This window comes from Chelmon rostratus, chromosome 16, assembly GCF_017976325.1.
Source record: "Chelmon rostratus isolate fCheRos1 chromosome 16, fCheRos1.pri, whole genome shotgun sequence".
NCBI lineage: Eukaryota > Metazoa > Chordata > Actinopteri > Chaetodontiformes > Chaetodontidae > Chelmon > Chelmon rostratus.
The window spans coordinates 6,615,209-6,629,426 of record NC_055673.1 but is presented as its reverse complement, the minus strand read 5'-3'; the positions used below and the strand labels follow the sequence as shown (position 1 = coordinate 6,629,426).

Genomic DNA, 14,218 nt, shown 5'->3' with positions numbered 1-14,218 from the left:
TATAAATGGGAAAGATGATTTAGGAATCAGTGTACAACATTTTGCTTATATGGCATATCCCTAAAGAAATCCTGCTTTTTCTACACTGGGCATAGCATTGTTGATCTATTCGATTGTAGGTTTATAGAGACATTTTACAGCTACTTAGTGTTATTATTAGTATTACTATTTTTTGTTTATTTGATTTTCAGTAATATTTCAGTGTGATTTCATTTTTCCTGTGGTAATTAAGGCCTATAGTATCGTTATGAAATTAATACTGTACTGTTAAGCATTTTTCCTAATAGATATCTTGTCCGTAAAGCATAGTATGACTTTTGCTGTTACAAATTGTTAATTAAAGCGTTCCTAATTGCTGTAATTACACACACAGTCCGTTTTTTATGCTGTAATGACAATTCACCTCGTTCCAGGCAGCTGGGCTGATTTCAGCTGCTGGAAATCATCTGATGGATCAAACCATTCACTGGCCTTAAGTCTTAAGAGGTAACGTCTGTCTTGTTATGCGGCTACAGCCGATGAAAGAGGCCGTACAGATAAAGAAATGTATTGTTTCAGATTGTTAATATGTCTCCGATGAATTGTTTACCCTGGTTTGATGGGTAAACTAGTTTCGTCCCTTGCGAACCAGTTGGTATGGTCCAGTTATCCGGCATGCGGTTTTTCGCTCCGATCGACAGCATCAAGCTTGCAAGAGGAGACAGAGACTACAACCGGAAATAAGGTAATCTTGCCTTCAGAATAAAATAGATTAAAATGCAGGAAAAGTCTTATACTTGAAACATTTTATGATTTTTTTATTGTTAATAATTGTGTATGAATTATTATTTCATTCACAGCAATATTATGCATTTTAGCGAAATTATTGTGACTTTTACACTTTTCCATGAAGAGAATTCTGACACAATAGCTGTATTTTATTATTTATTTATTAAATAAATAAACAATAATATAGTGCTAAGTTATGTTTAATATCATATATGCATATCATTCTGCTTCAAAATATTTGCTCCCAAACCTTCTGAACAAAACTGTGTCTCTGCAGGAGACCGAGTACCCTTCCAAGCTGTCTTCCAAGATTATTGTTGTTGTTCATTTATTTATTACAGCCCCCTGTTGAAATGCATTATTTATTCTAATTGTATTATATCTTGGTAAATGCACTGTGTGTGTTTAGTGTTATGCCATGCCATGGTTTGTCACTTATTGTCTGTGAAAAAAAGGAAAGCATATTGAAATGCGTGTTTATCACGAAAAAGTGGCGACTACTTAGCATAATTCTAGTTAACATAACAGTTTGACAAAAAAAGCTAAATAAAGATCCACTTACCAGCTTTTTTTTATGGAGGCTTCACATGCATCTCTTTCTCAGAGGTTGGTTTTCTCAGTTGTCATGGAGACAACCCAGCTTTCTAGGTCACGTGGTGACAGCTGAACTATCTTTTAGCTGAGCGAAAAGATGCAACTGAAAGCTCTGAAAAACCCTCGTTAGTGGAGCTCGAGTTGTGTTTTTGTCTGGATATAGACGCTAGTATGGCTTTAATTTGTTCTGATTTTATTTTCTATTTTTTACCGGAAGTGCTTTTCCCATTCTTTGCAACTTGACTCCGCTCCTGCTGCTCACAGGACTCACTGAAGCTTTTTATTCCCGCACTGTAGATTTTCCTCCGAAGAGCCGCTGGACTGGACTGAGTCTCTAATTTTAAGAACAGATTTTAACAAGTTTTATTACAATTTAACATTTTAGACACTCCCAGCTGCTTTCGGTCGGATCCTGTTTTATTCCCACGGTATTTTTGTGTTACTTTTTCTCCTATTCCGGTTGGAATTACTAAGGGCGTGTTTGGGCGAGCTGTACCGGGAGTTTCATCTCCTGTACTTGTGCGACTCTGAGGAATGACAGCAACTGGAAAGCGACTGCGATCCGCCTGAATGGAAACAATGGATTATAAGGAGCTTGGACATCATTTCGAGGAGAAGCTGACACTAACAGACAAATGTGAGTATGTTACAGTCAACACACAGAAAAATAGGTCATGAATAAGGTTACTGTAGAATGAAGGTGGTAGTAGGGTGGCGGTGTTATCTCCTTGTTATTTTTCCTCATCTTTGTGCCGATCATAATGAAAGTGTGTCGGTATTTTCCAGTGTGTCAGCCTTGTTTATGAAACGCACCTTAGAGTCAACAGCTGCAGCGATGCAACACCTCAGATTTCTCCCTCCTACAATCTTAAAAAATGGGATGTTTGTCCGCCCTGGCAACCCGCTGTAATTCCTCCACACCTAACAGCGGGTTGTCCGCATCCCGAACAGGCGGCTCTCAGCCGGCAGAGCTCCTGGAAAAGCTGCACCGGGCTGCGGTCTCCATTACCGAACACGTCAGTGGTGCGCGGAGGGGAAAAATGGGCCACATATGCAGCATACAGGCAGGCACACACTGCTCTCCGCATACACGAGCCCTCAGTGAGGGAGGCAGTGCACGGATCCCTGCAGGACCCCCCCCCCCCCCTTTTATCTCCCTCTGCTGTTGGGAATCTGTGTCTTGCTCAGGGGCACTTCAGCAGCAGATGCAGAGCTTCAACATCTGCATCTCACACTGCTCAACCTCTTTGTTGTAGCCCAGAATTAAGCCAGTGAAATCATTCTAGTGATGCACAAAAAATGCTGATATTAGTAGTAAAATTCCCACTTGTGCTGTACATACTGTACTCTAATGATTTATAGTAATTATAATGATGTGTGTGCTAGCTTTGTCTCGAAACAAGGCCACATGGACTGTTTAATTAGGCTTGTATTCACTCTGATTTCTCCAGTATTATAGCGCAGGGCTGCAACTAATGATTATTTTTATAGTTGATTTATCTTTGGATTATTTTCTCGATTCATTGATTAGTTGTTTGGTCGATAAAATGTCAGAAAATGGTGAAAAATGTCCAAGACGATGTCCTCTAATGTCTTGTTTTTGTCCACAACCCAAAGACAGACAGTTTCCTGTCACAGAGGAGGAGAGAAACCAGAAAATATTCACATTTAAGATGCTTGAATCAGAGAATTGGTTTATCGATTATCAAAATAATCGATTGATGGTTGCAGCTCTATTATAGAGTAAATCTTTTTGCTAGTGATTTGTGAGGGTTATGTTCTGATGATATGATTTTTAAGTGTTTTTTTTATTATTGCTGGTCTTGTTTCCTCTCTGGATCATGCTTGTGTGAATCTGTAGTGCATCGCATGCATGACACAATCATAAAAACGTAATCAATTTGTCTATTTTGAGATATAAAAACACAGAGGACGACCTGGATGGTGCCTCCGCCTCCATCACGCACGCCTCCCCTTGACCTGTGCGGTCGTAGAAGGTGACTTTCTGCTCATTGGCAGCCCTCCCCCCCGTTTCTACTTGATGTGGAGAGCATTGCATGGAGGGAGATACGTCTGCTGCAGCTTTTTATCACAGCAGCGGCAGGCTGTCATGGTGCCCGCTCGCTGCATATGTGGGAGTCTGTATGTACGCAGGCTGCTACAAGAAGCAGAACAGCAACTGCAGACTGACAGACAGTGTAATTTTGAGCCCAGTACTCATATTAATATTTGTGAGTTTAAAATATTAGATAATACATCAGCCATAGTCATTGTTTTTTTCAACGTAAACATACAAACAGCTCTGATAGGGATCTCTTATACTTGTTTTTTTCTTTTGAATTTGCATGTTTTTAGGCATGGCGGTCAACTCTGAAGCTGTTTTTGGTGCTAGAAATGCAGGTTAATCATGAGACTTTTGTATTGTAGGTGTAATTTTTGCTTTACAATGCAGGTTTATTGAAATACTCAACACCCTCGTATTGTTCTTGGGCGAATTCACCCATCAGTAAGTGGTCTAAGATAAAAAAAAACAGAGGATGTTTTGGTTGCAGGACCTCTACCAAGAGCTCCAGCACGCAGTGGGTCGATCAACATGTGACGTTATCGGGAATGCTAGACGCTGAAAAAGGCAGGGGCGTTAGATAAACAGAAACATTCTTTCTCTCTGACTCTGAGAGCTGTGAGTCTCATTCCTGTCAGAAAAAAAGATAGAAAGAAAAGCCAAGTAGGGTTTTTTTTTTACAGCCCAGGGTGCCTGCAGAGCTGTGAGAGTGGATCATAATCCCATATCAAAGTGATTTATTCAGGTCTGAGGCTGGCAGACCTTTGGTTTAGCCCTAATGCATGTAGACCATACAAATCCCCAACACCCACCCTCCACACGTATACACAAACGCACACACTTACCCCTCCTGACCTCATCCCTCCTGTCATCCCTCAAAAACCCCTGAAACCAGTCAACCAGCAACATTATGCCGCCTAACCAGTCTTTTTTTTTTCTGCTTGAGTCAGTGCTACAGAGCAGAAAGGAGTTTTTCTTCGAGGAAACGCAGCTAGCAGCTTCCTTTATTTCTCGCGAGTGCTGGAGTCAAACCAAGCCTTTCCAAGACGCGACATGTTCAAAGACTCTCTGTTTGCGGCTCACAATAGGAGTGGTGCCGTGGCTGAAACAATTCACCTTTTGTGTGAAGCAGATAGAAAACCTCTGCACTTGTTTCTGAAGGACTTTAAACTGTTTGTGCAACAATCACCTCCCTCGCAGAGGGGAACTTCTCCTTCCTGAGATCTGCACTGTCACTCCACCAACTTTTCCATCCTCGATGGCCTGCAGTCAGACTCACAGTTAAATGCTCCTCTGTGGAAGTAATCATGAGACGTGGACTCCCTTTGGCCCGGCGAGCTTCCCAGTCATGCTGACGTTATGTTCTTGGCACACGTTCAACATCACAGCCAGGCTGGAAAACCTTCCTCCACTGGCTTTTGATTTGCCACTATCGTAAACCATCCTCAGACTCATGAAGCGACCTTGGTCTGACGTTTCCAGCCTTTTAACTAAGTTTAATTACTTTCTTATCAATAAATCTGCTGATTATTTTATCAGTTAGTTGGTGAATTGTATATAAACGTCAGAAAATAGGGAAAATGCTATGTGCACTTTCCCAGAGCGCAACATATCTTAAAATTTAGTATTTTGACAATCACTGTAACACTTGACCATAGCAACACAGTCATAGAATAATCAGTCATAGCAACTGAAACAAAGTGAGCCTCCATAAATACAAAAAAGGATAATAGATTAAGCAGTCTGATCCAACAGAAACTGCTAATGTTAGCATGTTCAATAGCAGCCTAATCCAGTGTCACTTCAAATGCCTTATTTTGTGCGGTTACATTACTTAAAAAAAGGTCAGGCTAACGTTAGCAGTTCTGTCCTATTCTATCTAATTCTATTTGCCTTTATAAACCTAAAGCTAGCTCAAAACAGCAGCATTTCTATGTTGTCTATGAGGATCATCAGCTGGTGAGCATGTTGACTCTTTGCTAGGGACCTGTTAGCTTTAGCCTCATTATTTTAGCTGATATTGTGCTCGTATAGCCATCAACTACATATCTAAGACCATTTTACAGGATTCTCAGTTTAAAACAAGTAAGCTGGAGACTTAAAAGTCAGCCAGAGATGGTGGTTTCAACCAAGTCACAGAGCTAACGTTAGCTTTATTAGCTAGCTAACTACTGTACATTTTATATAATCTGCTAGCAGCAGTCGTTAAATATCAGCGATATAGTAAATTGCATGTGTGTGGCGTGAGAGTGGAAAACTGGCGTACCATCAGTAGCTAAAGGGGGCTTTGCAAACAGTCAATCCAGAGCCAAATAGTTGCCAATTAATTGTCTCCTGATCAGATGATTGATTAATCAATTCATTGTTGCACCTTAGATTGTTTAATCCTAATTTCTATATTACAACAACTGTTTTTGTTAGCATCCGAAGGCTAAACTAAAAGTCAAAAACCCCAAAGAGAAAGCTCTTCTCAACTGTGTCTCGTTTGCGGCCTGGGGGCTCGAATGCTTGTACACGTGGGTGGGAGGGTTGGGTGCGGACGTGACCGGCTAGAATGACTCCGAGAAACTGGACGGGGAGTCGAGGTTTTTAGGCGAGTTGTTGTGGTTCGAGCGGATCCTTGAAGGAGGAGGAGGGAGGAGGAGGAGACGGACCAGACCAGAGCGCTCTCCCCCAGCACTCCACGTCAGCGATCCCTGTGACCAGATGCTATAAATCACAGCCATGACAAGAACCGCTCGCACAGGAAAGGAGAGGAAATGCTCCATTCTGCTGCCGAGTAAGAAGAAGGACGAGGCTTCCTGAGAGCTTATGCGCACATTAGTCATGTTTCCCTTCGTATCTGACATTCAAAAAAAGCAGAAGTCATGAATGGGGCATTGATATTAATAATCCCGTTTGCAGCACAATCCTGTTAGGGATTGGTGTGAGGCAGAGTGTAGTCATAAAAGCAACTGTCATATCACATTTCATAGATTAGAGTCGTCGTAGCAACACCTGCACATCTGTGACTATTTTAGAGCTAATGTGGAAGGAGTTATGAGATAAATGAGAGGCAGATATAATGCTGTTTCAACTATATGTACAGACAGTCTAAATGTTTCAAGGATAATCCAGAATGACCCAGTTTTCAAACATGATATCATCAAATGTGCCTTCTGTTTTAGTTTGGGTAAGCAGTGCTCTTAGTAGCTGTTAATGCTAATGCTGTCATTATATATAGTCCCACCCATTTCTTCTTCTCTTTCTTCCACATTAACTGCTACTGCTTCAGGAAAGGCAACGCAGATCACTTCCTGACAGCACACCAGAGGATGTCGTAGTATTGTAATGATGACTGATTCGGACTGACGTCACTGTTGCGTAATATCGACCAGCAAAGGTGTGGATTTGAGTCACCAGCCTGATGACTTTTGTTTGACAAAATCAAAGAAGACTTACAGCTCAACTTGTTACATCACTTCCTTTTTCCACCTTTTCTGCTCAAACCCTGATTGAAGCTCTTGTTATTCAATCAGGTTTCATGGGCAGGAGGGAAATGTGTGTCTGGCACAGCAGACTAAATGACCTGCAGGACTCAAAACATGACAAGGACTTGAATGGGACTTGTTGGTCGTGACTCAGTGAGAAAATGTTCGAGGTGATCAGTTTTACATACAGTATGATTTGATACATTAGGCAAATTTTAGGCAGAGCAAAGAAAACACATATGAATAACAGACATCATGATAATATTTCATTGAACCCTGCTATTTGCCTGCTTACATAACTTGCTATTCTTATTCAGTTTCTAAACAAATTTGTGATCTGTTATGACATACACTAGTCTGCCTTGTAACACTACTTTCTTCCCTCTTGTGAGTGTTTATTTTCCCTTTGCACATCTGTTGATTGCCTGTCTTTTGAAAAATGTATGTTTACAGGCAGAGCTGAATGTTATTAAGAGTTTTTAGAACCAACCGCAAGTATACTGCCAGTATCTTGCTTTGAAATATTTAGATGATTATTTTAGCCATTTTTCAAGCAACAATGTCAGATATTCTCCAGTTCCATCGTCAAGATTTGCCACCTTTCTTTGGCTTATGTGATGATAACCTGATTATCTTTGGGTTTTTGACTGTTGGTTGGATTAGACTACTAATTTGAAGACGTCACATTGGACTCTGGGAGATTGTGATGGACATATTTAATTGATGATGAAAATGGGAAAAAAAAGCCCTTAACAAGATTACAGATCTGATCAGACATTCTGTGCCAGTTTTCCGATACTTGGCGCTGTAGCCACATTTCATTCAGTACCAAAAGAGTGCTGAGGTCTGATATCCAGCCCTGGTTACATTGCTCTTCTGCACTTGAATAAAGCTTAAATATTCAAGCTGAAGATTTACTTTGATGTGCTGAGCACCCACAGTATTGATCGAGTCCTCAGGGTCTTTCTAGCTAACCCAGAGGCACACCCCTCTCTCTTTTTTTATTCCACAGCTCACTCCTATTTAACTTCTTTGGGCGTTGGCTGTCTATTAAAGTTTAATTGAGCAATATTAATGCAGCTGAATTCATCGTTGGTGTTAAAATAGGAGCTTTTTTGCTGTGCTTCCTGCAGAGGAGCCCATCGTCCTTCAAAGGAGATGGTACATAAACATGTCAAGTATTATTTTAGCAAAGAATTCTCAATAATAGCGAGATTCTCTTTAAATTTGGTGTTTTAGCTTCATAGGTGTTTGTTTGGTTCCTGTCCTGGACTTGTCCCCCCCCGTTACCCATGCTGCCTTGCAGCAACTGGATGTTTTTGTTGATGTGTCACTACAACCTCGGGGGAATCACTAACAGATGCATCCCCATGTCCTCCTCTTTGAAGTGTGTGTGTGCTTATGTGTGTGTGCGCAGATAACGGCGCAGATGTAGCTACATTTGAGATTCATGCTGTCACACACACAAACACACACACACACACACACAGATCACAGACCACACACCATCTCAGTCACAGGACGCACAGGCTCTAATATTAGTATGACTGCTATACAATTTCATCTGTGAGACAGAACAACAAAACATAATAATGAAAATATGATCAGCCACCTCGACTTGACACAGATCTGACAACGGTAAATAGCGCCCAAACAGAAAGCAGGGAAGAAATCTTTCGGTTGTGTATGGATGACGTCGCCATGCGTCATTCTTTCCCAAACCTCTCCAACTGTTTTTCTGCTCTCTGGACGGATGTTTTTTTTGAACGGAGCGGCGTTAAACCAGTTAAAATGCAGCGTCTCCTGCTGCACCAGTCAATTGATTACCTCTGCAGTCTCCTACAATGACGCCACACTGCTTCTTCCACCAACACATGAGCCGCGGTGACCGAGCTAGCAGCTCAGTCAGCCCTTTGTTGCAATGATCCTTGAAAACTCTTCTCTTCTGAGCTGATATTAGAGACCCTCTTGGTGGCCAGATTTCATGTGTCTGAGCTGCAGTAAATCACATGGAGGCTGTCTGACCTCTCTGAAGCGTCGTTCCCGTCCCCCCGCATGTTGATTTTCTGAACATGACTGAACATCTGATGTTTTTGAAGCCAAACGCTGCAGAGTTGATGCACCCTCTTCCTGTTGATTGTCGTAAAAAGAGGTGTTGAATCCTCGTCTTTGTGTCATTTCTGAAATGAAGAAATGTTTTATTCTTACCCCAAAGACAAGCAGAATAAAGGGGACAATACTGGATGCGAAAAGTGCATGAAAGTCAAAAACTGTTCCCCAAAACATTAGTTTATTAACAGTAACAATTTATCAGAAATACAGCAAATGATGTTTTTTTTTTCACGTTTTTAGTTTTTATCAATCAGTGGCTGTTTGGGAAATATATTTACAGCAGTACACCATTCACATAGGCTGCTTGCTGAGTTTAATTGGACTCCCATTTGGGCCAAAATGATAAAATCTTGATTTCTTTCAACCATGCAGACAGCTAATGATGCTGGTAATCATCGATGTTCCTTCATGTGCAGATCATCATAACCAATCTTAGCAATAATTTACATATTTTACACATCATGCAAAAGAAAAACTAAACAAAAATTCTAATTAATTGAATTCTGAACTTCTGATTGATATTATAGTGTTTAAACTAAATTTCCAACCCTTCCTCAGTACTCTGTATAATGACAAAGTGACAGAAAATCACAAAATTAGCTTTTTTGCTGTGAAGGTAGTTCTTTTTCCCGGCTGTCACAGTATAACTTGTTGACCTGCTGTGACCAGGCTGAATGCACAGCACTGAAACAAGACCTCAGCTGAGATTAAACTTAGTCACACCTCACTGTGCTGCCAGGTCAACATTAGTCAGCCAGACACAGTTATGCCCTACTTTATGAGTCCAAAACAAGAGTGTGATGGAGCAGCTGTTGTCTATATACACCTGTGGTGACTTGATTCTGATGTCTTAATGACAAAAACACTATCAAGATTTAGTTTTTATTAAATATTGACACCGGGTTAGTTGAGACTGTTATGGACAAGGTCTCACTTGGAAAATAGTTGGTTAAATACAGTAAAAGAGACACCAGATGAAGTTAGGAGTATGGTTTCCTTGTAAAAACACAAAAAGATTTGCTTTGCAGACTGTCTTGCAGGCTCTGATGCAGTAAGTGGTCAGTGTCTGAGGGAGCCTGGTGGTCTGCGGCTATGAGAGAAGTAAACAGCTGCAGTGCCACTCATTGTTACTGCAGATCTGTGTTTGCTTTCTTTTCTGTCTATTGTTTCATTTGTCTCTGTCTCTTTGTTGTCTCTTTTTTTCACAATATCTCTACTTTTATTTTGGAAAATCCCGTTATAACTTCTGTTTTTCAGCAGTATTCAGGAGTGTTGTTTCAATGGTTTCTGCATTAGTGCTGAAACAATGATGGAGTTTTGGCAAAAAAAAAATTCAATACTTTTAAATTCCACGCCAGACAAACAAAGAGGAAGTCGCTTTTTTTCATTTGACAAAAGAAGCCAAAGTTCACAAACATTCAGTGTTGTCTCAGCACAAGTAGTTGTACAAGAACTTTGCCTTAAACCTGCATTGATAGATTTTTTTTTGCCCACTCGGGAGCAGTGCAATAAGATGTAAACACAACACTGACATATTTTCGTCTTGTAAAGTTGTTTAAATGAACATTTTAGCCTACAGTTGCATCATCTGGCAGACATGGATCAGCATTAATTTTGCATGGTGGAGCACCTGATGACTGTAAGTCAAATACTCACCGTCTCTTAGCTCTGATTTTGGTCTCCACCTGCTCCCGAGGGAAATATCTGGCTCTTTAGCTGCTAAATGCTCCCTTATGTCCACCAGCTAGTCACTTTGCCTGATTGCTGAACAAATAGTGCACAGTTTCGCCTGAGCTTGAAAACATCTGCTCGTGGCTGGAAACAAGGCTGATGAGAGCGGTGAGAGTCAACTAACACATTAAAGTTGTTAATCACAAAAATCAAAACAATGAACTGAACGATGCTAAAATGGCAACAGGAACTGCAGAGATAATCGTTTGTAGGCTTATAGCTGTGAGCAACACCCTTCACATTACACTTTGATATAAAATTAGTGCAGCTTTAATAAAACAGTCTAGAATTAATTAACAGGATTAAATGAGGAACTATGAATGAGCAAGATGAAAAATCTGACCAGACACTGAATACCAGCTTTCAGTACTTGTCAGTGTTTGCCTGTATTTTACTCTTTGTCACTCCTAAAGCAGTAGAAATGCTTCTGTTTGGCTAAATCAACCATTCAAGCTTGTACTGCACAGCCTTGCAGAGCGTGTGCTAATGACTGAGTAGGTCTGTTACAACTTTATTGTCATTGCCTTCAACTTAAAGAGGCACATACCTTGTGGTAACCTCTGTATATTTACATCATGTGTCTTGCTTGCCGTTGCTATATTGTGGCGATGACATAATGATGAGGTCATGGCTGAGGAAGTGAAACTCCTTGACGACGTCCTCAGTCACAACAAACCACGCCTGAGCTATTTTCCCTCTGTCTCGAAGAACAGCTTTTCTCAGCAGCACCCGCCATTTAAAATGGTTCAAAAAATGGTTCACTCCTCCCCTCTTTTCCTTTCTAGCTGCATCACCTTTGACCTTATTTTTAGTATCAGCCCTGAGCCGGTGACAGAGGGGGAGAAAAAAGTGAATTATAGATGATACATATATGATTCATGCTCGGCTCTGTTTCAAGTCTTTGTGACTAGGTAACCCACTTCTTTGTGGTTAAAAGCATCTCCAGATCTCTCTTGTTTGCAGTGGAGTAACATCCTGTTGCCTGTCGCCGTTCTGTCTGAATCTATTCTAGCTTCCATGTTCAGACCCATACACTCTCTGTAATAATTCAGAAATACTTTTAATAGCTTGTCCTGTTTTTGCCGTGTATGCAAAGACAAGGGAAGGGTTGAGATGATGAGAAAATGGTCCTTCACGCTGTTGTTTACTGTTATGGTCAAATGGAGGTAGAAAGTAGGTACGGTACATGTAGGTCTCTGATAAAGAAACAATCTACACAAATTACATTCATAGATTGTATAAAACATGGATGTAGCCTCTGTGACATCGAAGTTTCTGGAGAATCTGAAACCTAGCGTAAGCTGTCACTCAAAGTGGCCACGCCCTCAATTATGCCTAACTTAAACCTTAATTTAAGTTGAAAACGCAGTTATATAAAAATTCACCCCGGTACAGTAACATATTAACACACACTAATATGAAGGTCTATGGGGACTGACTACCTTTTGGAACCAGTCTCAAGCGGTTGCGCCTGTTAGCTAGAGCTCATGCCAACGCTATTCTGAAGGCTGTGAATAAACATAGAAACACAGTACACAGACGCAATAACTAAACTTTAAGCCATAGATTGACAACACATGCTCATGCTGATTTATTTGGGTTTATCTGCTCTAACATAAGCTGCAATTGTTAGCATGTCCAGCTAACTAGCTAGTATCGAGCATTATTTCTAAAAGGCAAAGATATATGCATAAAATAGGGCAAATTAGCTCTATCCTGCCATATACAATGTTCCTCCTCTATTTTCAAGTTTGCTAATAAGGATGTTAACGCCTTCTTGACTTTTTGCCTGGGACCTGTTAGCTTTAGCCTCTGTTTTAGTATCTTACAACATATGTAGCAAATATGTGCATATTCAAGACCCTTTTACAGGGTCCATATTTAAAACAAGTCAACTGGAGACAGGCTTTTCAACCAACTCACTGAGTTTTAGCACGAGGAGTAGCTTATGCTAGCTGGCTACAGCTGATAAAATTTGTGACAGTGTTCATTTCAGGTGATTAAATCCTCTGTTTTTGACCAGAAATGGAAAGCCTCATTTTGTCTACTTCTGCGTAAAATAGAAGACCCATTGTTTCAAAAATTGCAAAGAACAGAAAAGTTGCACATTCAGTGATCCAAAGAGAAATGCAGCATACTAGCTGACACACAGTAGTTTTGACAGTAAGTGGTCTGTAATTGGAAACCCAGCTTTAAATGTAAGGTTTCTCTTCTTTCATCATTACAGAGAAGCCACATTTCTTCCTCTGTGACAGTGATTAGTAGCTGTGCGTGTCGTCGTTGCTTGCTGCTTCGACCTGGAACTCATCACAATCCCAGCTGTTGGTTTGGTGACCTCTCACGGCGTTATGGCAGAATCTGAGGGGAGGAAAGGTTCGTGTAGCATTTGTTCGTGAGGTCTGAAGTTTTCATGTGCCCCCAGAGGCAATGGTGTGGTTGACATTTTGTTTGTGGGCTTTTTTCAATCATGTATGCTTGAATTTGGACTCAGTGACCTTTTGGTTCACTCAGTTCTATTTTTGCTTGTCATGAGATGGTGGATTTTAGGTTTAGTCCGACAGCCAGAAGATACCATTTATTATTCCTGCTGTTGAGGTGCAAATTGGTGTAAAACTTGAATATTTACCTCATGTAGCTCTCCGGACAGCCAAACTAGGGTCGTGTAAATGTCCCAGGAATGTTCTTCCTCTGCTTTTCCCTGGGGCGTGGACTTGTTGCCCAAGAGCATTTCCGTTTTTACCATCCGAAGAGGAAGACGTGGTAGGCGTCCATCAAGGACACGTGCTTTTTGACAGTGTGTAAGCAAACATGTTCGTTTCTTGGTTGGAATATCGCAAATTCCTGGAGTCACTTCGTCTGAGTTTGCTCATTTTGTGGAAGTGAAATCAATCAGACATCGTCCTTTTGCTCTGACTTCACATACTGCATTTAATCTCTTCTCTTTTTGGATGATTTTAATCTTTTGATTCCTTGGCACATGCAGGCCATGCAGACACATAAGCCTACAGAAGACACACGTTTGTTGTATAAACACGTGCACGGGGAATGTGAATGCCAGACATTCCTGAGGTTGGCCTGACCCAGATCCAACATGTCCCACTCATCACAAAGACACACACACACATACTGTATATGCGTTTACATAGTGCCTCTCTCATGCACATAACTCCAAACAATAGAGGCTGACCTGCTTCACATAACACAGGGCTCTGCTACCCCTTTCAAAAAAGACCGATCAAAAAGATGCTTCGCTTGTAATAATCTTCCCATTCACTCTATCGACTCTCGACCAACCTCATTAATGGCTTTTTACAAAGAAACTAACAAATCTTTTCTCAAGTAGAAGAATAAAATATGCCGTCTAACATAACTGTTAACAAAGCTTATAATGTTATGTTATTCATCCTCCCCTAGTTGAGGTAAATGGGATGGACAAAGCACTCAATATTAATTTCCCAGTGGTAATTACGACTCGGATGCT

General features: G+C 40.8%; 1 protein-coding gene across 5 annotated transcripts in view; it reads left to right on the top strand.

Annotated features, from left to right (window-relative positions):
* Positions 1 to 1,656: 1,656 nt before the first annotated feature.
* The window catches only part of LOC121619896 (MAP7 domain-containing protein 1-like), a 41,262-nt gene continuing 28,700 nt past the window's right edge, over positions 1,657 to 14,218 (top strand). For all 5 annotated transcript variants that reach the window (XM_041955838.1, XM_041955837.1, XM_041955836.1 and 2 more), the window contains exon 1: positions 1,657 to 1,999. In XM_041955838.1, the coding sequence (XP_041811772.1) occupies positions 1,933 to 1,999 (67 nt within the window). In that variant the 5' untranslated portion in view covers positions 1,657 to 1,932. The remainder of the gene's footprint in view (positions 2,000 to 14,218) is intronic.